At 32.7% G+C, this 27,667-nt stretch overlaps 1 protein-coding gene across 6 annotated transcripts in view; it reads left to right on the top strand.

Annotated features, from left to right (window-relative positions):
- The window catches only part of KTN1 (kinectin 1), a 136,168-nt gene that overhangs the window by 32,820 nt on the left and 75,681 nt on the right, over nt 1-27,667 (top strand). For all 6 annotated transcript variants that reach the window (XR_012486485.1, XM_074290202.1, XM_074290204.1 and 3 more), the window contains exons 2-8: nt 10,594-11,135; nt 15,154-15,288; nt 15,508-15,678; nt 16,348-16,478; nt 22,331-22,447; nt 24,916-25,056; nt 26,686-26,792. Coding sequence is in view for 5 of the 6 variants with exons in the window: in XM_074290202.1 (XP_074146303.1) it covers nt 10,619-11,135; nt 15,154-15,288; nt 15,508-15,678; nt 16,348-16,478; nt 22,331-22,447; nt 24,916-25,056; nt 26,686-26,792 (1,319 nt within the window). In the remaining variant the exon portion in view is untranslated. The remainder of the gene's footprint in view (nt 1-10,593; nt 11,136-15,153; nt 15,289-15,507; nt 15,679-16,347; nt 16,479-22,330; nt 22,448-24,915; nt 25,057-26,685; nt 26,793-27,667) is intronic.

Raw genomic sequence — 27,667 nt, forward strand, 5'->3', positions numbered from 1 at the left:
CATGTACTAAAAAATGTTTGTAGCAGCCCTTTTTGTAGTGGCAAGGAACTGGAAATTGAGGGAATGCCCAACAATTGGGGAATGGTGGAATAAGTTTGGTACATGAATGTAATGGAATATTATTGTTCTATAAGAAATGATGAGCAGGCTGATTTCTGAGAAGCCTGGAAAGACTTAAATGAAGTGATGCTGAGTGAAGCCACGAGAACATTGTACACAGTAACAAGATTATATGATGATCAACCATGATGGGCTTGACTGTTTTCAACAATGAGGTGATTCAAGGCAATTCCAATACACTTATGATGGAAAGAGCCATCCACATCCAGCCTGGAACTCTGGAGACTGAATGTGGATCAGAGCTTAGTGTTTTCACCTTTTGTTGATGTTGTTTGTTTGCTTGTTTTTCCTTGTCTTTTTTTTCCCTCTTTTGATCTGATTTTTTTTTTTTTTTTGCACAGCATGATGACTATGAAAGTATGTTTAGAAGACTTGCACGTGTTTAACCTATATTGGATTGCTTGCTGTCTTGGAGAGGGGAGGAGAGGGAGAAAAATTTGGAAAACAAAGTTTTGCAAAGGTGAATGTTGAAAACTATCTTTGCATGTGTTTGGAAAAATAAAAAGCTATTAAAAATTATCTCCCATGCCTAGAATATATTTGATCCTCTTTCCTACTCAGAATTGAAAGCTTATGGCCTTATGCTTTGGTTTCCAAACTATAGAATACTCTCCATCATCATTTTTCTTAAAAATTCTTGTGCCCCTTAACATTTCTTAAAATCTTTGCAAATAATTTTCTTAAGCTGTTATTTTATTCAAATAAGATCTTTTAAAGGATATCTTGACTATTGATGAACACACATATAACCAATTGGTATTTTTATGTTTTCCTTGTTGAGGGAAAGTTGGTAGAGGAGGTTATCAGACCTTTACATCATTTTGACTGCTGAGCATAGGATGGACTGAAATGGAGGAGATACTTGAGGCAGGGAGACCAAAAAAGCAGGCTAATAAAATAGTTCAGGCCTTGAAGTGATAGAGGGCCTGCATCAAAGTGGTGGCAGTATCAAAGGAAAGAAGGGGACATATATCAGAGATAGTAAAGGTGAAGCTGATAGGTCTTGATAACAGATTATGAGGATGAGATATCGTGAATTGAAAGATGACATCCAGGTTTTGAGCTTGAGAAAATTCAGTTCAGGAGACATATAAGCTTAAATTAAATGCTGGGACTACTGGATCATAATATTTGGGGAAGATAGTTATATGATGTAAGAAAATTTGAAAGGGGTGAGAATTAATTTATGAAGAGGTTTAAATGCCAAAGGATTTTTATATGTGATTCTGGAGATAATAGGGGAATCACTAGAATTTAATATTCATTAAAACCTATATTAACCTATGCTAAAAAAAATTAAATGTTTTATAATAGTAGCTAAGTGATTTCCTATTTGGATAGAATTCTGAAAAAAATATCACTATGATAAATAATTGTGCTACTATGTGCCAACTGAAAATACTCATTTGATTAAACTGAAGAATGGTTAGTATTTGCTGAAACTTAGAGAATCAAAATAGAATAATGCAGTTTTTTGGGGGGAATAGTCTTAACTTTTAAAATCTCTTCATCTTTACCTTTCTTTTGTCCTTACTGAGCTGAATAGCATTTAATTTGATAAGTCAACATTCAAGACAGTGAATTAGGTTGAGAATACAAATATATACAAAGAGAATACAAAGAAGAATAATAGCTTTTGCTTTCAAGGAATTTACTTTGTACTGGAAAGATGCAATATTTACACAAATAAGTTAATGAAATATAATTTGAGAAAGGAAAATAGGATAACAAATAGGGGAATTCAAGAAAGGCTTCTAGCAGGAGATGATATTTGAGCTGATAAGAGTTGGAGGTGAAGCAGAAATTCATTATAGGTTTGAAAGATAATCATGCAAAAATAAGGCATAGAGGTAGAAGGAGCAAGCAGGCCATTTGGCTGAAAAATAGAGCTTGTCATGGGGAATAAAATAATTCCATAAGCTGCATTTGAAGCCAAAATCTGTGAGAGACATTTATTAATATATGTGAATTTCTGCTTACAAAGACATTTAAATATGGGTAAAGATAACTTGGTCATAATTATCTTTGATCTAAGCAGTTTCTACTAAGTTTTTATAGTAATTGTGAAACAAAAGACAAAACTTTTACAGAAAAATAAAATAAAAATATACAGTTGAAATTTAGACTTTTGAATTTATTTAATCAGATTAATAGTAATATTAATGCTTGCACACCATTAGAGTAATAGTTTTTAGAAACATTTTTATAAGATTTTGAGTTCCAATTTTTTTCTCCCTCCCTTTTTAACCTCTTTTCCTCCCAAAGACAACAAGCAAGCTGATGTAGGTTATAAATGTACAGTTATTTTAAATATATTTCCATATTAATCATGTTGTGAAAGAAAAATCAGAACAAAAGAGAAAAACTATGAAAAAGAAAAAAAAAAACCAAATAAAAAAGGAAATTGAAAATAGTATGCTTCAATCCATATTCTGTCTCTATAGTTTTCTCTCTGGATGTGAATGGCATTTTCCATTGCAAGTTTTTGTCTTAGAGCTAAGTCTGTTATAGTTGATCATCACATAATCTTGCTGTTACCATGAATAGTGTTCTCCTGGTTCTTCCCACTTCATTCAGTATCATTCATTTAAATCTTTCTTGAAATCAGCCTGTTCATCATTTCTTATAGAACAATAATATTCTATTACATTAATATACCATAATTTATTCAGCCAATTCTTTATCCAGTCATTTTCCAATTCCTTTACTGGCTGATTTTTTGTATGGTTCTAGGTTAGAAGAAGTCACTTATGAATTGTCATTGCATTTTTGATCAATATTGGATCAGATCTCATTTTCATATTTTTGCCTGAGCTGGCTTGTGGGTACCACGTCATTCTGTCTCTGTTCAGGCATCCATCTTGGCTAGAAGTCGAGTACATTTTTTTTTTAACCAGTAAATTTAATCACTTTTCTCCTTCCCTCCACCCCCTCCCCTAGATGACAGGTCGTCTAATATATGTTAAATATGTTAAAGTATATGTTAAATACAATATATGTATACATATTTATACACTTGCTGCTTAAGAAAGATCGGATTTAGAAAGAAGGTAAAAAAACCTGAGAAGGAAAACAAAAATGCAAGCAAACAATAACAGAAAGAGTGGAATGCTATGTTGTGGGCCACACTCATTTCCCATAGTTTTCTCTCTGGATGTAGCTGATTCTCTTCATTACTGAACAACTGGAACTGGTTTGAATCATCTCTTTGTTGAAGAGAGCCACATCTATTAGAGTTGATCATCGTATAATCTTGTCGCTATGTATAATGATCTCCTGGTTCTGCTCATTTCGCTTAGAATCAGTTCATATAAGTCTCTCTAGGCCTCTCTGAAGTCATTCTGTTGGTTGTTTCTTACAGAACAATAATATTCCATAACATTCATATACTACAATTTTTTCAGCCATTCTCCAATTGAGAATGTCAGCATATTGTCTCCTAAAAACGGTAGCTTTATTACATCATTGTCCAATTGGCTCTCTCTCTTATTGCTATTGCCAGCATTTCTAATACATTATCGAATAATATTGGTGATAGTGGGCATCCTTGTTTCACCCCTAATCCTACTGGGAAGACTTCTAGTTTATACCTGTTACAGATAATGCTACTGATGGAATGGATACTACCTTTCATTTTAAGGAAAGCTCCATTTATTCCTGGTCTCATTAGAGTTTTTAATAGGATGGGTGCTACATTTTGTCAAAAACTTTTTTTCTGTATCTTTTGAGATAATCATATAATTTCTGTTGGTTTTGTTATTGATGTGGTCAGTTATGCTGAAAGTTTTCCTACTATTGAACCAACCCTGGGTTCTTGGTATAAATCCCATCTGGTCATAGTGTGTGATTCTAGTGATATATTGCTATACATCTCCTTGGTAGTATTTTATTTAAATTTATTATTATTATTAATAATTATTATTATTAATAATTTTTTGTCTGTTTTTGCTCTTCCTGATTTAGGTATTAGCATCATACTGTTTCATAAAAAGAGTTTAGTAGGACTACTTTGCCTGTTATTCGAAGTAATTTATATAATGTTGGAATGAATTGATCTTTAAATGTTTGGTAGAATTCACTTGTAAATCCATTTGGTCATGATGCATTTTTCTTGCCTTTAATTTTTACAATTTTCAATTTGATGTTTAATTAGGAATTTTTAATTTGTTCTTTTTTCTAATTTTTTTTTAAACTGCATACCCAATTCATTGATCTGCTTTTTTTCTATTTTATTGATATAAGTGTTACAAATAAGAGTTACAAATTTGCCTTTGATTATTGCTTTTGTTGCATCCTATAGATTTTGGTATGTTGTCTGATTATTGTCATTCTCTTTAATAATATTTTTTAAAGTTTCTATGATTTTTCTTTAACCCATTCATTCTTTAAGATTAGGTTATTTAGGGGAAGCTGGGTGGTGCAGTGGATAGAGCACTAGCCCTGAAGTCAGAAGGACCTGTGTTCAAATTTGGCCTCAGACACTTAACACTTCCTGTTGTGTGACCCTGGGCAAGTCACGTAACCCCAATGACCTCAGCCCCCCCTAAAAATTAGATTATTTAGTCTAATTACCTTTTAATCTGTTTTTCATGGTCCCTTATAAAATGTTATTATTAATTTAAATTATTGCTTAATAAATTATTTTATTTATTACTGTAATATTTATATTTGTTAATTAAATATATATTCATTAAATTATGATCCGAAAAAGGATATGTTCAATATTCCTACTTTTCTGCATTTAACTATAAAGTTTTTATGCTCTTATATGTGGTCAGTTTTTAAAAATAAAGGTATGATATTTAGCATGTATGGGACTGCCTGCCATCTAGGAGAGGGAGTGGAGGGAAGAAGGGGAAAATTCGGAACAGAATTGAGTGCAAGGTATAATGTTGTAAAAAATTTACCCATGCATATGTACTACCAAAAAAAAAGTTATAATTATAAAATGAATTAAAAAATTAAAATAAATAAATAAAAGAATAGAAGTGGGGAAAGCTTAAAATATAAATAATAATAATAATTTAAAAAAAATATAGGTACGGAGCAGCTATGTGGTGCAGTGGATAGAGCACCAGCCCTGAAGTCAGGAGGACCTGAGTTCAAAGTGGCCTCAGACACTTAATACTTCCTAGCTGTGGGACCCTGGGCAAGTCATTTAATCCCAGTTTCCTTAGTAAAAACAAAAAAACAAATAAGTAAAGGTATTATGTGCTGCTGAGAAAAAATAAATTCATTTCTATTCCCATTGATTTCTTTCTAGATACCTATCATATCTAGCATATATAAGATTCATTCATCTCTTTAATTTTTTTATTTGTATTTTGGTTAGATTTATATAAGAAGGGAAGTTGAAGTCTCCCTTTGTTACAGTTTTGCTGTCTATTTCTACCTGTATTTATCCATCTTTTCCTTTAAAAATTTGGATGCAATAGGATTTGGTACATATAGGTTTAATATTAACTCATTATCTATGGTACCTTTTATGATAATGTAGTTTCCCTGTTTACCTTTTATTCAAATCTATTTTAGATTTAATTTGATCTGAGATTTTTACTTCTACTTTTCTTGCATCAGTTAAAACATAATAAATTTTACTGTAGCCCTTAAGTTTTACTCCTTGTATATTTCACATTTTTTAATGTGTTTTTTGTAAACAGCATGTTGTCAGATTTTGGTTTTTAATGCATTCTGCTATCTCTTTCCATTTTATAGTTGTTCATGTGATTCACATTCAAAATTATTATTATTAATAGTACATATCCTTCCATTTTATTTTTCCTTACAGTTTATCTTTCTCAGCCTCTCTTTTTGCCCTGTCCCTCAGATGTGTAATTTCCTTCTAACTTCCACTTCCCTATTCTGTACTTTTTGTAAGAATCCCTTCCTTATCCTTTCATCTTATCCTCCTATTTCTTTTTGTTTTGTTTTTGAGATAATTGGGGTTAAATGACTTGGCCAAGGTCACATAACTGGTAATGTCAAGACACTTAAGGATCAAGTGTCCAAGAACAGATTTGAACTCAAGTCCTCCAGACTCCAGGGCTCGTTCTCTATCCACTGCCCCACCTAGCTGCCTCCCTACCCTCCTAATTCTTGATCTGGATATTCTTTTTAGAGTCTCTCACTATCCTCTGTCCTTCCTGTTTGTTTCTCTTTAAGAAGATTTAAAAAAAAAAATCTTTCTAGATGTATGTTATTTCCTCTTTAACCCAGTTCTGTCTTCAATTCCCTCTTGCCTTCACTGTAATACACTTCTTCCAAACTTGCCTGCCTCTCTCTCTCTCTCTCTCTCTCTCTCTCTCTCTCTTTTTTTTTTTTTTGCGATAATTGCTCCCTTTTAACTGTCCTTATCCAATTTTAATTTTTAGGATCATCTCATCACCCTTATCACAAAACCTTGTATCTTTGTATGTTCTTTCAAAACTAGCGTAGTAATGCTGACCTTTTAAAAAATGTTTTCATTCTTATGAGTTACAGAAAAAGATTTCCCATCTAACAAGCAGTTTGATTTTATTGAATCTCTTTTAATTGGTTCTTCATATGTTTCTTTTAAATTCTTGTAGGCTAAATTTTTTATTCTCTTCTGGTCGTCTTGTCACAAATATCTGAAAATCCTTTGATTCATTATATATCCCTCCTTATACCCTATGTAGGATTATAATTCCTTCCTTCTCTCCCTCTTTTTTTCCTACCTTCTTGCCCTCCTGCCTTCCTCCTTCCTCCTTCCCTCCCTCCCTCCCTCCTTCTCTCCCTCTCTATGTCTCATGCTTGTTTTCCTTGCTATTGTTTTCTGAACTCTTACATAGACCTGATCTCAGGTACTCCTCTTAACTCTAGTTATAAGCAGAGGCCCCAGCAATTGTATCACCACACACAGTCTTATTACTCCTTTCCCATGGCTGCAAGTTTAAGTTTACCACTCTCCTTTGGAACCAAAACTAGTGACTCTATTCCCCATTAGTGACCATAGCCAGCATGGCCCTCAACCTGTGCTGCACTGGTGTGTGACTGGACACACTTGTGTGTGATGGTTCCTTCTTGGCTACAGTCATAACCTGAAATCATGTCTAGTCAGTGCAGTTGGGCCCATATTCAGTGCCAGCAGAGTGCCTTGGAATCTTTCCTTGATCAGTCTTCTGACCTACTCTGTTCATGGGGCTAAAGTTCCTGAAGCTGAAGCTGCTACTTACATATCTGCTCCCAAGGGCTAGTTACTGGTAGTTTAGATGGTATTTGCACTTCAGTTATGTCTGATCACCACTCCAGAAGTCAGGTCTTTCCCAAAGTCCTCCCAAGTTGTTGCTTGGACAGCTGCTTTATCATGATTTTAAATTATTTCTGCCTCTCTGATGTTCATTTTGAGGCATTATTTTTAATTTTTGGTGGGGGAATTTGGGAGAGCTAGGTAGTTTCTTGTCCTATCTTCTCCAAATCCTCTTTCTAAACTTTATTCTAGGACTTAATTTTGAAAAGATATAGTGGTGAACTGCATAGATCCACTGCATATGTCAGCAGGAGCTTTGTCAACTAATAGTAAGATTTAATATCTATGGCATGTTAGCATGCTATACATTACTTAGAATTAGGAAGACCAGAGCTTAGAGCTATAAAGATTAGAGCTGACCTTTAAGCTAATTTAGCCACTCTATGACCATGGGAAGTCACTTAACATAATCTGAACTTGACTTTCCTCACCAATAAAATGAAGCTCTTATGCCTAATGTACTTGTTTCCTTAACTGTAAAAAAAAAATGGGAATAATAACAGTACCTGCCACTCAGGATTTTTATGAGGTTCACATGAGATCATAGTTAAAGTACTTATTTATTAGCACAATACCTGGCCCGAAGTTCACCTTATATAAATGCTTGTTTCCTTCCTTTTTTTTCCTTGTCTCACAAAACTGTTTTGAATCTTAAAATTATTTACATAAAGCACTGTTCAAACTTTAAAGGGATCTGTCAGTGTTGATTCAAGTTTCTGGCCTTTTTTTTTTGTCCCCCCCTTCAATATGGACTTCTGATGGAATCTGTAAGGGATATTTCTGCCTCAGCCAGTGCCAATCAGCAGCTTTTCTGGAACTTAAAGGCACATATTCAATTAATTAAAAAAAAAGTGAGCATTTATTTCCAAGATACATATATTTACTTAAAAATTACATATATGTGCTATATTCAAAAATGAATATGGAAAAAGATAACAAAAATGAAATTGAGAATGTTTATAATTTTTTTTAAATTAATGGCACCAAAATTTTTTTTATTAAAATTTTCTCAATATTTCATCAATGTTAAATATTAAATAATGAAGCATAATCTATTATGTTGCTGGCACTAAAATATGAATAATAGTGCTATAAAATTTTTGGTATAAAATTTTGTGACATCAGAAATCTGATCGATGTTCACTTTATATTAGTGTTATTGTTCAGTCATTTTCAGTCATGTCTGACTCTTTGTGACCCCATTTGGGATTTCTTGGCAAAGCTACTGGAGTGGCTTATTATTTCCTTCTCCAGCTCATTTTATTGATGAAAAAGCTGAGGCAAATAGGGTTAAGTGATAAGATTATATCATCATTTTTATTTCATAATATGTATGATGAAGAGTTTGTTCCAATAATGGTAGAAATATTAGTTCTATTATTTTTGTTCACTTATTTTCATGTAATTAGTATTCTAATGATTTATTGGTGGGAACCTTCTTAAATCATTTATTAATTTTGTGAAAATTAGTTTAGTTAAAGCTAGGTAATTTCATTCATAAATCTACTTAATTGTTTACATATACACTGAAGTATGTTAGTATGTTGAAAACTAATAAACAAGAAAGGGCAGTACTAGCAAAGGAGTACTGCCATTTCTTCCTTAGAATAATTTATGTAACATGTAACTATTTGACTTATGGACCAAGTATTTAAATGTTGGTGTCATTCCATATATTTAATTTTAGTAGACTTTTATTTCTTTTTAGGTTAAAGATAAATAGAAACAAAATTTGCTATTTTCTTCTTGTACCCCATTAGATTTTTTGCATATCTCTTTTTGGAGACCCTTCCCTAGGACTTGATATCTAGGTCTTTCAGAATGAAGCTTATTTTCTTTCTGTAATCCAAAGTAGTTTTTCTGGTTTCAGTACCTACTATTGTATATAGTTTTTCTACTGAACAGGTATTTTAGGAGCAGTGATATCCACTAAAGTTAACTATCCCTATTGAAAGATGTTTATACTTGTAATGGTATTAAAAATTGCCCAGCACAGATTTTTGCTAGTATTTCATTGTAATATGTTATGTGCTTGTACTTAAATGTTAAGTCTAGTTCCCTCTATAACTAGCCTGATCCTCAGATATTCTCAGAACTCTATGTCAAATCTCTTGAAGAATGTTATAATATTCCATCTCTTCTGGGAGAATCTTAGAAAATTTAGGATAATTTAATTGTAGAAAGAGGCCTTGGGTTTGGAAAGAACTTCAAAGAAATGCATGATGGAAAATAGTTGGTAGATTGATCATATAGGGAAAAGTATGAGATGAACAGGCTGAGTATCTTATTAATACCTTTAGTATTTGAAAAGTTAAGTTTCTGGAATATTGAGTAGACCACCCATGGAGGAATTATAGGAAGACATGGATAAGAATTTCATAGGAACAGTAGGCATGGATGGCATGAAAACTGTACCGTGATAGGGGAACATTCATCTTAGTGGTAGCACAGATTCATTTAAACATTGAATGCATTATTCACCTATTAGGTGAAATGTTATCAGGGTTTTTGAGTTTTTTTCACTTGCATAATGCTGTATCAGATCTGTCCCTAATGAGGCATTGTGAATCATGAGGCATCTGTATGAATAAATCTTGTAGAAGCTTTCTTCAGCAGTGTATCTTATCCATTCATCCTTAACTTAGAACTTTGAAATGTCGGCTGGGACCCTGAGGTGTTAAGTCAGTTATTCATGGTCACAATTTAATATATGTCAGAAACAAAAGCATAATGTGAACCTAGTTTTTCTTCAGTTGAAAGCCATCTCACTATCTGTTATGCTTTTCAGCATTACTTTGTTATAAAAATAATATGTCAATTGAGATATTTATACATTTATAAGGAAAAAATAATATTGAAAAATAGAATTTTTCTATTGTCATTGTCTGTTGTCTTGAGGTTATTAAACACTAGAAAACTGCCTATGAATTTGTTTCCAAGTTTTATTTTTTTTCCTAGTTAATTTGTTTTCCTAGTTAGGTACCACATGCACAACTTATTTCATAAACTTTAAATATAGTTTGCAAATTGTCATCAATCAGTTATATATGTGATTTTATATATAGATATCTCTCATAGTCAAGTATATGTGACTTAAATAACTTTTAGTTTCTTAGATTTGTATTTGTTGTAACAAATACCAATTGAAAGTGTGTATTTTAAAAATTCTTGTGACATTCATGAAATATTTTTTCTTTTGTACATAGGTTTTATAGGACATTACGAAGCACCATGGAGTTTTACGAGTCAACGTATTTTATCATTCTTATTCCTTCGGTAGTTATTACAGCAATTTTCCTCTTCTTCTGGCTTTTCATGAAAGAAACATTATATGATGAAGTTCTTGCAAAACAGAAAAGAGAACAAAAACTTCTGCCCACAAAGACTGATAAAAAGAAGGCAGAAAAGAAAAAGAACAAAAAGAAAGAAACTCAGAATGGGAATCTTCACGAATCTGATTCTGAGAATGTTTCCCGGGACTTTAAAGTAACTGATGCTATAGAGGATGAGCAAGTAGCACCTGTTCAATTGAATGTTGTTGAAGCTTCAAGTGGTGTTAGAGAGCGGAAGAAAAAAGAAAAGAAACACAAGTCTGTGCAGGAGGAACAGGTCGCCAAAGAAAATGATGGATCAAAGAGCCCAGGCAAAAAAGTCGAACCAATTCCAATTACTAAACAGCCCACACCACCCTCTGAAGCTTCAAGTTCAAAGAAGAAACCAGGGCAAAAAAAGCCTAAAAATGGAATCGGTATTGTGATCCATATAATTTTAATGACATAATATGGTTATATTTATGGTATAACAACAAATTTTAGAACTTTATTTAGTTTTTATGCTTAACACTTGAGGGCTCAAAATATATTAGATACTAATTGTTCAGCTGAACTTGATAAAATGAAGGGGAAATATTTTTACTTTGTAGTTTTTACTTCCCTTTACCTTGGTTTCTGAGACAATATAAAATTAGGGGTTTATAAAATCTCTTTTGTGTGCAAATATTTTTAGATTATTGAAACAAAGTAAATTTGTAATACAGAATTGACTATTGTAAGTAAAATGTAAGTAAAAGCAACTGAATATTTTTAACTGTTCAGTTATCAGTAGTTAAGATTTTGTTCTCCAAAGTTAAAAAAAAAATAGATAAACTTAGAAAATTTTGTCTTTAGATGTTGTCTTGCTTAGATGAGTTTTTTTTGATTTGTGTAATCTTTTTTCTTAAAGATGATTGCTAATTATCAAAGTGATGATCACTGTGCTGTGTTGTTAAGTCTTTAACTATATATTAGAAATAGTAGACAACAAAAAAGAATTCTCTTTAGGTAGTGAAGCATGTGGATTGTTAGAGTAATACATTTATCTACTGTAAGTGGTTTAGTGGCTATATTTTCATGAACTACTTCCAATTAATCTTTGAAGATGTTACAGATAGGTAGTTGTGCATTTATAGTTAGGGAATTGCTGTCACAAAGCTTAATCATGTAATGTGAGGTCACAGAAATTTCAGAATTGGATGAAATCTCAATGGCTATTTTCTTTAATTTGAAAAAGAATTCCCTCTATAACATACTAATAAGCAAGCAGACTTCTAGCCTATGTTTGGGTACTTCTAGTGAGGATGGGAAAATCTACTACTTACTAATGTAGCCTTTTCTACTTTGAGATAGCTTTGATTTTTCCCTTATGTCATGCCTGAAGTTGACTCTTTGCAACTTAGAAACTTGAGGCCTAAAAAAAATAAAAATAAAATCCAAGTCTAATTTCCTTTTAAGTAATAGCCGTTTATTGTTAATGACACCAATTAAAAAGTATAAACTATGACCAACATTTTATCACTTTAATGAATGTTGTTTCTCAAAGTAGTCACACTGACATTCTGCTTTTGCTTATTAATTTGCATATTAGTAATGATGCCATTGGGCAAAATATTTTTGGACCTTAAGAACCAGTTTATAAGCCTCCAGAAAATTTGACTTAATTACTTAGGCCCTTCCTTAAATACATAAATCATAGAATCATAGATTGAGAATTGGAAGGGACTTTGAAAATCATCTGGCCTAGTCCTCTCATTTTGTAGGTGAGGAGACAGAGATTAAATAATTTTGTGCTCAAAGTCACATAGAAAATTCAGTCAGATTCACACTTTGGGGGCAGCTAGGTGGCGCACCGGCCTTGAATTCAAATATGGTCTCAGACACTTAACACTTCCTAGCTGTGTGACCCTGGGCAAGTCACTTAAACCCAGCCTCAAAGTGGGGGGGGGGGGGGGGAAGATTCACACTTTGGTTCTTTGACTTAAAAAAAAAAAAAAATCTAATTTATTTTTTATTGTACAATGCTGCCTTTAAGGCCAACCCTCCTGGGGCTGCACTATCTTTATGGTTTGCTAAAAACTGTCTTTGATTTCTGTATACAGAAGGAAAGCCACATTCTTTGAATGGATTTAGAATTCTGATTATTAGGGATCTTTGATCCCTCAGGCGTTTATTAGATCTGACACCAACGTGTGGTAGCCTGATTGGAAGTTCACATGAAATCTTTGTACTAATGGAAATAGAAGTGTTTTTTGTTATTTTTCACAAAGTTATTTTGGATAAAATCTATGGGTAGATAAAAATCAACCTTAGAAAAATCAGATTTTTTTTTCCTCTTTAAAGATGTTTTTATAAAAAATTAAAAGAAACACAAGCATACATTGCTAATCATCTCTTCATAGAATTTGGATTATATGTTGTAATTCCATAACTAAAATAGGTCACCAAAGAACATGGATACTATTGACCAAATACAAAATGTAATAGGCTAATTTTTAAGTTGATAATTTTGTATGGCCCGCTAATGATGTTATAAATATCCAAATGACCCTTGGCAGTAACTGGTCTAAATAGTTTGTTCTATTCAGTGTGCATCACATCCACTCAGATAAAGGTATCAGATATCCTCAATAATTCTCTTATTTTCAGTATAACCTGGTTTAATTTTAGCTAATATCCAAGTTTAACTTGGTTGAACAGTTATGAAAGTTCAGTGCTTTTTTTGAAAGAAGTTACAGAACTGACTCAAAAATGTAAAGTTATTGCAGACTATAATAGTTATGATTTTTTTTTTTTTGGTAAAGAATATTGAGCACAGGACATACATTGAACAAAAGGACAATAGGAACCTCCTTTAAATCTCTGAAGAAAACTACCCTTTACTGTATTTAAACAATGATCCATAACAGTTATACAAGATTAACTGTTAAGATTTAACAGGCTTGAATATAATAGCTCTGTTGTATACATTCTTTGGAATGGTTTCAGTTATTGTATTGATCAGAGAAGTTAAGTTTTTGACAGTTGATTGTTCTTACAGCATTGCTGTCATTGGATACTGTATTCTCATGGTTGTGTTCATTTTACTTTACATTAGATCCTATAAGTTTTCACAAGTTTTTCTGAAACCATTCCCTTCATCATTTCTTACTGCACAGTAGTTTTCCATATTATATATCACAATTTGTTCAGCCATTCCTCACTTGATGGATATTCCCTCAGTTTCAAGTTCTTTTTGACACTACATTTTCAGAATGGTTATCTTTCTAAACAAGTTATGTACTTGATCTTAAATACATGTTCATCTTGTAGATTGAATATTATGCTTAATAGCACAGTGCAGAATTTGGTGTGATATATTCTTGTTGATAGCCTAAGAAGAAAATCTGGTATCTTAATTTAATACATTTTACTCAGTATTTTAAATTATTTGATTATATAGTTGCAGTGGACATCAGAGAGGAGATAATTACTGAACTGGGTCCTGAAAGAAGCAATAATTAATGAATAGAATGAAGGTAGAGAGATGAAGGAAAAAGGAAGGATTAGCATTAAATAGAACTAGGAATAACTTTTATTAAGACCAAAGGGGAGAGTAAGAAGGAATGATTCTGTCATCTTCTTTATCTTTATTTGAACCTCACATGACCCATGTGAGGTTGGTAGTATATTATCATCCTGTTTTATAGAAGAAAAAATTGGTGATATTATAAATTATGATTTTTCCAAGATAGTAAGCCACAGAACTAAGATTACAACACAACTATGCAACGAGTCCAGCATTCTTTTTAGTATATTATATTATTTCTGTAAATGAAAATGTTAAGTACTCTTTTAGAAAATGGTAATAATATGTAAAAACAATTTTATTTGTCATAAAGAAATTATGTGCATTCAAGGTGTCTTTTTTAATACACAAATGATTCTGACCTAACTCATTAATAGTATTATTTACCGTCTTTATTTACTGAGTATAATTCCTCTTGTTAAAGTATATCTTTCCTGGTGTCTTAGAACTATTTTTTGGCATCTGAATAGGTTTTGAATTTTGTTCTGTTCTTAAAATACAAATATAAGATGATAATTCACATTTATGTAGGACCTAGAAGATTTATATAGCACTTTTTTTACCTCTTAGATTAAAAGGACAAATAGTATCATTGCAAACCTTTATAAATATAGAAACTAAGTCTTTGGCTGTAATTTACCCATAGTGTACCCAACTGGTAAGTGTCAGAGATTCAAAAATTGAGTCTATGTCTGATACCAGGATGATTTTTATAGGACACTAGCATATGTTATTGAAAACTGCTGTGCTCCTTAAAGGCATATGAATACAGGTGACATAAAATATTGAAAAAAGTTTAGTATATAGAATTAACTGTGGACTGACTCAGCTTACATGTGTTGCATCTTTACTGTTTCATGTAATACATTAACGATTATCTTTTTTAGATGACCAGGATAAAAAGACTGAAGTGGTTTTGTCACCTACCAAAAAACAAGAACCATTACCCCTTCACCAGGAGACTAAAGAGAGTGCATCAGGAAAAAAGAAAAATTCATCAAAGAAACAAAAAACAGATAATGGTAAAATAATCTTTTAAATCTTGATACTAATCTTGTATTGATAATGTGAATTTATATGATATGAAATATTAAAAAAAAATTTGCCCTTCCCTCCCTTGTAGTGGAAACAATATCACCTAGAAATATAAAATTTTGATATATATATACATATATGTGTATGCTTTACTCCAATTTTTAATTTCTTCTAAAGAACAATGATTTGTTGAATTTACAAAACAGCAGTGGTGGATGAACCTCCAAGTCACTCAAGTTCTTATACTTCTCTGATGGATAACTCTGACCCAAATCCTGCAGCAGATAAGAGAGAATTAATTGATCTTGTTAAAAGTGAACAAGCAGAAGGGAATCAAAAAACAGGAGCTAAAAAACTGAAAAATGAAACTGATAAAGGTAATAAAAATATTAACAGAATAATTCTAGTTTCCTTAAAAATATCTGAACAACTTGTTATAGTGTATTAGATTAGAATAAAGACTAACAATGATGTCATAGGATCTTATGTCATGTTAGGGCTAGAAAAGGAGTCTTAGAAGCCATTGGTCCAAACTGATTATGTAGAGGAAGAACTGAGAAAGATTATGCATTCAAGTTTATGTATAGTTTATGAGTATAGTTCTACTTCAGTTAAGAACTATTGTACTAATAGATTGTGGATCCTAAGTCTTGAGTCTAGGTTTGAGTGAAGGCAGATGAATGGGGGAAGGGATTCTTTGGGATCTGGGGTAGGCTTCTAATTGCAGAAAGATGAGGTGTCAAGTAAATGATGAGTTGCAGGGACCATTTGTAAGTGTAAATGTCTATAAATGTTTGTCTTTTTATAATTATTTATGTTATGTTGTCTTTGATTTTTGTCATAAAAGAAATTAATACTAGATCCTTAAATAATTGTATGTATTCTTATCCAACTTTGAGAAATTTATTTTCAATAGAATGTTAAAGATAACATTTAAGTAGCAGTTTTTTAATGGTCCCCAAATTCATTAATATTTTATATATTTTTCCCTGTATAATTTTGGTCTTTTTGAATGTTTTGTGACATACTATTTTTCTTCATTTTAGAAAATGCAGAGGTAAAATTTAAGGATTTTCTTCTCTCCCTGAAGACTATGATATTCTCTGAAACGGAAGCTCTTTGTGTTGTAGACTTGCTAAAGGAGAAGTCTGGTACTATACAAGATGCTTTAAAGAAGGTAAGCATGTGTTTGGGTATGTATTCATTGAGAGTGAAAATGGTGAGAATTGTAGATATAGGTGAGCAGCAGTTAAGAACTATACTTAATGTTATACTTAAAGACTCATTTAAATAAAGATATAGGTATTTAAAGATTAATAGATGTAGATAATATAGTTATTGTTGTTGAGTCATTTCTGTTGTGTCTGATTCTTTCCTGATCCCAATTAAGAAAGATGAATATTATTCCTGATTCCAGAAGTGTCATGTAGCTGCCCAGATACAGATTAGTTAAGAGCAAAATCGTCAGTATTTCTAGCTATATAGGGCTGTCCATTTGTGACTAGTAATTAATAGACATTCAGAATATATTCAGATAAGAAGTTATTGCCAGAAAAAAATAAGTCCAGACTGCTTAGTCTTACATTTAAGATTCTTCACAGTTTGGTATCATTTACTTTTCTTTTTTTGGGAACTTTTTGCGCCATATACTCTATATGATTAAAGAGTAAAGCACTTATGTTCTTACTGTGAGCTAGGCATTGTGCTAAGCATTAAGGATACAAATATTAGAAAGCCATGTAGTCTGTGTTCTACATTCTGATGGGAGAAGTCAACACATAAAAAGGAACTAAATGGGGGAGATGGTATATGCTCACAGTGCTTTGGTTTGTTTATGATGGCTGGGAAGTAATGTGAAGGCTTACTCTGGCCTGCCTTTTACCTTGGCAGATAAAAAGCACCTATGATAGAAGTTCTTTGGACTTCTACAAGCATGTGTTTACTTGCTTTATATCATGCTTTATGTTGCTATTCAAAACACTGTTGAACAAAATTATCTCAACTACAATTGTAACTTATATAATTTTTGACATGGACAAGTGAATACTTGACCTAAGTTCCTAGATTTTGATTAGATTTTTGCTGCAATGACTCAATTGTTTTTGGTAATCAATAGGATTTTATATTCTCAATATCTCATCATCTGTGTGACTCTTAAGGTGTAATTTGTTGTAGAGAATAGTGCCCAAACCCCGGACTGCATACACCATGCTCAAATGTTTTTATAGAAATGAGAAACTAGATGTATGTGTTGCTAATTTTGAAATCTTCTCAGTTAACTTTTTCTGTCGGGGAAGAGGAAAGGGAATGGAGTGGCAAGGATACCATCAATAATTTTTCCCCTTCTTTTAGAATAGTTCTCTTAACAGTGAATTGCATGCACTTTTGAATTACATATATTTTTGAAACTGTCCCCAACATGGTTTTGCTTTGTTACATACCCTATTTAGTTAGGTCCAGCTACTGTTTCTAATTTCATCTTTTTAAATATCATGTCATTCTTAAAAATGCTGATTCAGTGACCTATGTAGATCTGCCTGTTTCAAGTCTCTCCCCATTCCATTTCATCCTCTCTCAAGTGATTTTTTTGAAGAAGGTAAGAGTGTAATTATGACTTAAAGATATCCTGGGAAGCAGAAAGTAGAGAACTTTCCAGGGTTGGGGGATAATCAAAGAAAATGTCCAGAATGCAGAGACTTATTTGTGGAATATCAAAGAGATCAATGTCACCAGATCCAAGACTTAAGTGTCAATGAATAAGATGTAAGAACAAAGGAAAAGCAGGAGAACACTAGATTATGAAGCACTTTGAATGCCAAATAGAGTATTTTATATATTTTTTTCTGGTAGGCTATAGGAGCCACTAATAGGGAGTATGTATAGTGGTCTGAACCTACATTTTAGGAAAATTGCTTGAGTGGCTGCAGGGAGGATGAATTAAAGTGGAGAGAGACTTGAAACAGACTGATCTACTAATAGGTTATTATAATAATCCAGGTACGAGATGATAAGGTCCTGGTGGTAGTGTCAGTGGAGAGAAGGGGGCATATTTGAGGGCTATTACAAAAGTGATATTAGCAGACCTTGATAATGGTTTGATTATGAGAGATGAGAGATAGTGTGAAGTCAAGAATGACTTTCAGATTATAAGCCTGAAGGATTGGGGGTTGATGTTTTGAACCTAGTGAGTTTGGACTTGCAGTTCAAACTGTCTGAAAGGCAGTTGGAGATGTAAGATTAGAGAACAATAGAGAGATTGGGACAGGATATATAGATTTGGGAATCATCAGCAAAGAGAAGGTAATTAAATCTTAATAGTTAGGTGGTGCAGTGGATAGAGTGCCAGGCCTGGAGTCAGGAAGACTCATATTCCTGAGTTAAAATCTGGTCTTAAACACTTAACTGTTGTGTGATCCTGGGTAAGTCATTTAACCCTGTTTGCATCAGTTTCTTCATCTGTAAAATGATCTAGAGGAGAGGCAAAGCCAAGATGGTGAAGTAAAGGCAGAAACTTGCTGACCTCTCCCCCAAACTACTCCAAATTCCTTTAAATAATGACTCTAAACAAATTTTAGAGAACTAGAACATTCAAAAAAGATGGAGTAGAACATTTTCCAGCCAAAGATAACTTAGAATGTCAGCAGGAAAGGTCTTTGGCATCTGGGTAGGAGTCCAGTGTGCAGTTCTGGGGTAGGCTATGTCAGTGTTGTCTCAGTCCTAGCCTTGGCTCCAGCACACAAAACAGAAAGAGGTCTAGGATCTCTGTGGCAGTACTGGTGCCCTCTAAACATTTTACCCCAAAGACACCAATAACTTGAAAGGTCTGCAGGAGTGATTTGTTAGTAGGGGGAGAGGGCTTTGGGAAATCAGCAAACCAACAGTAGGCATGGGCAGTGGTGGCTGTGGCATCTAGAAGCCACATCTCACCAGGAGGTCTTTATTGTACTGGAGAAGGATTCTGTAGACTTAGCACACTAGATCTTAAAGCTACAGGGGGGATGGGAATATTCCTAACATGTCCAGGCCAGAAAAGAGTGTTTGTGGTCAGATCCTTAAAAGGATCTTTGAAAACAGCTGCACAGAACCTCTGAAGCTTGGGATAGGACACCCTCCACCCTGGAAACAGAGCTCTACTTTAACAAAGAATTAAAATCAGAGTAATAGATTAGGAAAATGAGTAGATGACCAAAAAAAAGTTTCTGACCATACAAAGTTACTATGGTGACCAGGAAGGTCAAAACTCAAAACTCAAAACTCATAACAAAGTCAAAGCTCCTACATCCATAGCCTCCAAGAAAAATAAGAATTGGTCTCAGGCCATGGAAGAGCTCAAAAGGATTTTGAAAATCAAGTAAGAGATATAGAAAAAAAAATTAGCAAGAGAATTGAGTGGTACAAAAGGAAATACAAAAAGCTAATGAGAAGAATAACTTAACAAACAAAATTGGCCAAATGGGAAAGGTGGCACAGAAAATCACTGAGGAAAATAATTCCTTAAAAATTAGAATTGAGCAAATGGAAGCTAATGAGTTTATGAGAAATCAAAATACAATAAAGCAAAACAAAAAAAAAATGGTGAAAAATATGAACTGTCTCATTGGAAAAAAAACTGGAAAATAGATCCAGGAGAGATAATTTAAAAATCATTGGTTTACTTGAAAGTCCTGATCAAAAAAAGAGCCTGGACATCATCTTTCAAGAAATTATCAAGGAAAACTGTGCTTATATTCTAGAGCTGGAAGATAAAACAGAAATTGAAAAAAAATCCACTGATCACCTCCTAAAAGATAACCCAAAATGAAAACTTCCAGGAATATTATAGCCAAATTTTAGAATTTCCAGGTTAAGGAGAAAATGTTGCAAGCATCCAGTTCATCCAATTCAGGTATAGTGGAGCCATAGTCAGGATAACACAAGATTTAGCAGCTTCTATATTTTTGGACTGGAGGGCTTGGAATATGATATTCTGGTGAGCAATGGAGCATGGATTGCAACCAAGAATCACCTACCCAACAAAATTATAATCCTTCGGAAGAAAAGGGAAATTCAGTGAATTAGAGGATTTTCAAGCATTTGTAATGAAAGGAGCAGCGCTAAATAGAAAATTTGATTTTCATATTACAGAGATCAGGAATAGTATAAAGAGGTAATCAAATATAATAAGGGGCTTTTAAAACGGTTATCTGTTTAAATTCTTACATGGGAGGATGATACTTATAACTCATAAGAACCTTCTCATTTTTATGGCAATTAGAAAGAGTATATGTAGGCAGAGGACACAAGTGTGTGAGTTGAAAATGAAGTGATACCTTCTTTAAAAAAATGAAATTAGAGGTGAGAGAGGAATGTTCTGGGGAAAAGGAAAGGAAGAGGAGGTGGAATGGTGTAAATTGTGGTGTAAATTGTCTGCCATGAAAAGAAGCAAGAAAAAACTTTTATAGAAGAGGGGAAGAGTGGGAGAGTGAATGACCCTTACTCATCAGAATTGTCTTATCTCCTTCTCCCCTAGCCTTTTTTTTTTTTTTTTTTTTTTTTTTTTTTTAAATGAGGGAGCTCTGCTTTCTTTCACAATATGACTTATGGAAATGTTTTGCATAATTTCACATATACTTTCTTAATGGGGTCTGAGGGCACGGATAAGAAAGAGAATCTAGAACTCAAAAGTTTTAAAAACAAATTTTTAAAAATGTTTTAAATAAACTAGGAAAAATAAAAATATTAAATAAAAAATTAAGTAAAATCGGCTTGAGAAAGGAAATGGTAAATTATTCTAATACCTGCCAAGAAAACCCCAAATAGGATTTCTAAGAGACAGACATGAGAGAAGTGAGTGATGAACAATTAAACTTTGGGAGCAGCTGGGATCATCAAGAGAAATAATTTAGAGGGAAGAAAGAAGAGATGCTAGGACAGAACACTGAAGGTTGCCTACACTTAGAGGGTATGATCTGGATGAGGAGACAGAAGGACGAGTCAGGTAGAAGAAGAATCCAGAGAGGAGTAGTGTGCTTTAAACCTAGAGAGATGAGCATATCCATTAAAGGCACCAGATAAGTCAAGGAGAATAAGAATTGAGTAAAAAAAAAAGCAATTGGATTTGGTAACTAATAAGTGATTAATAAGTTTGGACAAAGCAGTTTCACTGGAATGGTAAAGTTGGAAGCTGGATTGTATGGTCCTAAGAAGGAAGTGAGAAGAGAGGTAGTACAAAGTTACTATGGTGACCAGGAAGGTCAAAACTCAAAACTCATAACAAAGTCAAAGCTTCTACATCCATAATAATAATTGTGGATGTCCTTTTCAAGAAGTTTACCTACAAAGAGCAGAAATAGAGGATGATAGTGAGAATGGAAAGATTAAGTGAGGGCTTTTTTTAGGATACAATAGACTTGATCATGTTTGTAGGTAGTAGAGAGAGCCAATAAACAAGGAGATATTGAAAATAAGTGATAGAATGGAGATGACAGAGGGGTCCATTGTAGGGGATAGAAAGGAATGGGATGACTTGAACAAGTAGAGGTCCTGGTAAGGAGTAAAGCCACATCATCATATTAAGTATTAGAAATAAAATGTGTTAATATCATTCTTTTTTTGGTAATAAGTTTTGTTTCCCTCTTGCTTTTCTATTTAGCCTTTTGACTTTTAGTGGGGAATACTGATTGATGCTAGTTGAATTGATTTCTTAATGCTGTTGATAAAGGACCCTGGTCCTTACTTGGTAAACATTCCCTTTTTTAAGAAGGAGGATCTAGGCACTTTTTTGTTTAAATACAGCTTTCAAAGTTTTTTGGTGTTATAAATCATTGATTATACAATGTGTCTTGGTTTGGTTATCCTTTAGGATTAGATGTCATCCACTTGATTATGGAGATTAATTTCTGAACCATGTGCTCCTTTTGTATCAGTTTAAAACTTCTGAGATAATTACAAGGGACCTTTCACTAGTCTTCTGATAGTGGGTATAATTGTTTGAGGGGATTCTTTAACAAATTATGATTATTGGATCTGCCTTGACTTCTTTCATTATAGTCTAGTAAAAGTGAAGTAGCTGCAGTTTTACACCAACTTCAAGAAAAAGAGAAACTACTTGCTGTTGTAAAAGAAGATGCTGTTATTGCAAAGGATCAGTGCAAGCAGTTAGCTCAGGTAAAGTAATTCTTTTGTAAGTACCTTAATGATTTCAAGAGGGAGTCAAAATGGGTAATAAAGAAACCATTCTCTAAGAAATAGGCAGTGATTCTAAGTTTTATTTTGTTAAATAAGAATTTTACAAAACAAAGGGAACATTTTCTTTTATAAATATTTAGTTTTCTTTGTGTTTAATGACATTTATATATACTGAGTTAATGATATTGTTAGTATATTTTTGGTTTTGCTTGGGTTTCATGGTGTTCTCTGATTTTTTTTTTTTTTTTTTTGCTGAGGCAATTGGGGTTAAGTGACTTGCCCAGAGTTACACAGCTAGGAAGTGCTATTGCCTGAGACCAGATTCAGATTTGAACTCTGGTCCTCTTGATTTCAGGGCTGGTGCTCTATCTACTGCACCACCTAGCTGCCCCAACATTTTTTATTTAAATAAAATTAATATCTATATATAAATTTTCTTTTAATACAACAAAAGAATATAGACATATCAGTGGTATTTATCTTAATGGAATTTGGATTGTAATTTTTTAAAATGAAATAATAGAATATTCATTTGTTCATATTAGGTTCTTTATAGAGAAACATCAGCATGTTTTTAGCTTTTCTTTTTTAATCTTAGCTCCTAAAATTAAGAAATAACAGAAAAAAGATTTCAGGGTTTTTTTGGTCAAACATCTTATTATAGTAATTGAAGGTCAATGTGTACACTTATTTAATTTTTTTGATTTTTTTAAAAAAATTTTTACATCATCTTAATTTTTCTGAATGTTTTCTTCCTCTTTTCTGAGAACTTATTCTTTACGACAAAAGAATGGAAAAGAAGGAATACAAGCAGTTTACAAAAATACTTAATAGACCAACCAAATCTGATATTCTTTTTTGATGCTTTATTCCTGTAATCTTCCATCTCTGCTTGTCCTACCCCCTCTCAAAAATGGAGGAGGAAAGTTTCTTACCTTAAGAGAACTTAACATCCTTTCTCTTTTCCTTGGGATCAGTACTTTGGGATTGCCCTGATAATGAAGTTCAATTTAAATGAAGCAAATTAGGAAGATTTAGATTAAAGCATTGAGAATATAAAATATATGTTTTATTTATTTTTTTCTTTTTCTTTTTTCCTGAGGCTGGGGTTAAGTGACTTGCCCAGGGTCACACAGCTAGGAAGTGTTAAGTGTCTGAGACCAGATTTGAACTTGGGTCTTCCTGAATTCAAGGCTGGTGCTCTATCCACTGCGCCACCTAGCTGCCCCCTAAAAGCTATGTTTTAAAATGAAACTAAACTAACCCATACTGCCCTTGTTTATTAATTTGTGCCTTGGGAAAGAATTTTAGAGAAATATATAAATTTTCCTTTCTTTTTGAGATTTGATGGAGGATGAATCGAACTATATTTGTTGTTCAGTGAACCATCTGGTCCTGTAACTTGAGTCAAAAAATAAGTTTAGTTTGATTATCAAAAAAGATTTAACTATGTAGAAACACCCTCCCACACACACACACACACACACACACACACACACACTATCACATGCTTTTTTTTTTTTTTTTCCTAAAGGATTGTTTTTGTTGAAATAATGTTCATTGTAGATATTGAGTAAATGAAACTAGTATTCTTGGATATTCATATTTCATTTATATTTATATGCATATACAAAATTTTAAACAAAATGCTTTTAGTCCCTATGTAATTTTGTATTTAGGAAAAATATGTTTGAGATAATATTGGGTTAACTATCAGGTAGGAAAGGAAAATGAGTGAGCCTTTGACTTCTTTGGTATAAAAAGCTCCCAGATGAGTAAAATGCTACAAATGAACAAAATGTAGGACAGTGACTTCTCTATAACTTAGTTTTCTAGAACTCCCTAAAGCATGGTGAAAAATATCTGGCCTGTGGCCATATAAGACTGCTGAAATCATTTGGTGTGGCCCTGTCAAGGCAACTGCAGGCTACAACAACCTGTCCCACTGCTTGAGTTCTTTAAACTGATAATTTTGTATGTTCTGTAAAGGATGTTATAAATATTCAAATGGCCCATGGCAGAATAAAGGTCTCTCACTCCGGTAATGGTACAGGGACCTTCCTAAGGTCACCCAGACATGATGGGTCAGAGACAGTATGTAAAACCTGATTCTGAGGCCAGTTCTCTACTTTTGTCTCTTATTCTAGAAATAGGGAAGATAATTATTTGGATTTAAAATGATCTTAGTAACTAGTCCTGAATATAGGAAGGGTTGACCCTTCTCATGAGCTACAGAATGTAATTGAAAAATGAGTCAGTAAAAGTTAAATGCAGAATAGGTGATAATATACTTAGATAAGAGTCATTGTGTTGACTAAACTCCTGCTAGTATTAACATTTCAGGTTTTGATTGCTTCACTTAAATTGAAAATTAAAAAAAATATATATATATATTTTTAGTTTTAGTTGAAAAAAATTCCATTTCTTTTCTTGATTCACAATTTTAGGAGATGATGACAGAGAAGGACAGAAGTGGCATGGTTATAACAAGGATGAAAGAACGGATTGGTACTCTAGAAAAGGAACTTAATGTTTTACAGAACAAAATACATGTTGGGTATCAGGAAGCTCAACAGATGCAAATGAAGGTATATTTACATTGCTTGAATTCAAATAGGACTAAACCTAAACTTCTTTTGGAATATCTAATATTTGTGTGGACTATTCCATAGTCTTATGGGAAGGGTTTCAGTACAGATATATTTATTACAGATATCTCATTAGATCTTCATAATAGTCCTCAGAGGTGTTTTTATTTCTATTTCCATTTCATAGTTGTGAAGAAACTGAGTCAGAGGTAACTTCCCAGGGTCACATAGGTAGTTAGTTTTTGTTTTTGTTTTTTGCTGAGGCAATTGGGGTTAAGTGACTTGTTCGGAGTCACACAGCTACAAAATGTTAAGTGTCTGAGGTCAAATTTGAACTCAGGTCTTCCTGATTTCAGGGCTGGTGCTCTATCCACTGCCCCACCTAGCTGCCTCAAGAAATTAATTTTTAAGACTGGATTTGAACTTTAGTCTTCCTGACTCCGGTCCATTTCTCTATTCACTTCACTATTAGATGCTTCCTTTTTTTTATTCTAGTTAGTTTTTGTACTGGCTAACTTGAACAATATTTTAATTTGGAGTGTTGGAGAGATTCATTTGAATTTTAATTTCATGTTTCTTCTCAAAACTTTACATGTTTATATTCTTTGAAGGATAAATTTTTGACTCCATTTTCCCTTTCCCACCTTCCTTACTTTCCCCAATGCCCCCATTTCTATTTTTTGCTTGAAATTATATTTTGTTGCTACGGTTTTCTTTTAAACTAACATTCTTTAAAAAAATTTATTTAATTTTACTTTCAGTTCCAGATTCTTTCCTTCCTTCTATCCATTAGGAAGGCAAAAAACCTGCAAACCCCATTACAAATATGAAGTCATGTAGAACAAATTTCTGCTTAACAGTGCTTTGGTGGAAAAGAAAAGAAAAACCAAAAAATATACTTCATTCTGCAATCTAAGTTCGTCTTTAACCCAAATTTTAAGGATGAAATTATTCTCTGCAGAGGCTCTTCACTGATTATATATTTAGTTACATTATAGTCAGGAATATTTTATGGGGATTGGTTTTGTGCATTTGCTTTTGAGAGTTTTTTTTTTGTGAAGGTGACATGCATAGCTAAAAATAATTATAATTCTTTCACTTTCCTTTTAGTAGTCACCAGAGATCTAGTATACCTAAATCTCCTGAAATTCAATTTAGATCTTTTTGTTAAATTTTCCTATGTTTGAAAGGACTATATTGATGGTACCCAGTTGTAATGGTTTTGTTTTTTATTTCTCCCAGTATTTAGGTTTGTCTTTCCTTTAATTATCAAGTTGCTATGTCATTAGGTAGATAATGATATTAATTCACAAACTATGGTACTTTTTAAGCATAATACAATTAAACCTGCTTATGTGATCTATTAGGGTGACTTTTTTTTTCTGTAGTATAATATGACATTGAGGTGAGTACATCAGGATCTATTTAATCTGTCTTAATAACTTCACTGTATTCTGTATTGAAACCTTTGACAATGTAACTTTTCTTTTTTGACACTGATATACATGAAATAAGCTCTCACTTTTGGTTCTTGATGACATTTTCTTGTTATAATTAGTTTCTGTTAAGTAGTTTTTATGTTTTTCCATTCCTTTATAAGCAATTTAAATAAAAATCTTTTATCTCTAGTTTCAGAAAGTTCGTGAGCAAATGGAAGCAGAAATTACCCACTTGAAGCAGGAAAATGGTATTCTGAGGGATGCGGTCAGCAATACCACTAATCAGATTGAAAGCAAGTATGTTAGACTAGAAGACTATTTACTTAAGATATTTATCTGAGTGGGAAAGATTAGTTTATATGCTTAGTATTTATGGCATTTGCTAATTGGGAATGGAGAATACTTATGATTATTGCCTCCTTTCTAAAGCTGATTCTTCTTTGAAAAAATTCTGCAGAAATGAGACTTGAGGACTTTAATTTAGTTAAGCCATTACATGAAGAGCAATATTTGTACAAGTCTAACTCCTCCTTTTTTTAGATTAGCTTTCTAAACTGCAGAAGGAAATCTATTCAATAACTTTAAAACTTCCTGGTTCTAACATATGTTTTTTTTTTATATCTGTCTGTCTGTCTGTCTGTCTGTCTGTCTATCTATCTATCTATCTATCTATCTATCTATCTATCTATCTATCTATGTGTGTGTATGTGTGTGTGTGTGAGTGTGTGTGTGTATTTTTAAATTTAAAAAAAAATTTGTGTTTTAGTCTTCACTTTTTGTTGCTTGTGTTTTCTGTATCTGACATTGTTGGTTTTGGTAATTTTATCATTTCTAGACTGATAGCTTTTTTTAATGTTGAAAGGGCTTTGTATCATCCAGTTTGTTAGTTAATAAGTATTTATTAAGCATCAGGTATTAGGATTAGCATTGAAAATACAAAAAGGAGCAAAAAGTCATCCCTGCTCTCAAGGAGCTAGAAATATAATGGGGGAGACAATAAGTAAATAAATGAGACAAAAAGTAAACAACAAGCAATGTATAGGAAAAATGGAACATTATTAAAAGAGTAAAGGCACTAGAAATAAGAGGGTTTGGGAAAGGCTTTCTATAATAGATGGAATTTTACAGAAAGGGAAGCCAGTAGATGAGGAAGAACTGTATTCTAAGCTTGT

The sequence above is a fragment of the Sminthopsis crassicaudata genome, chromosome 2 (assembly GCF_048593235.1).
Source record: "Sminthopsis crassicaudata isolate SCR6 chromosome 2, ASM4859323v1, whole genome shotgun sequence".
NCBI lineage: Eukaryota > Metazoa > Chordata > Mammalia > Dasyuromorphia > Dasyuridae > Sminthopsis > Sminthopsis crassicaudata.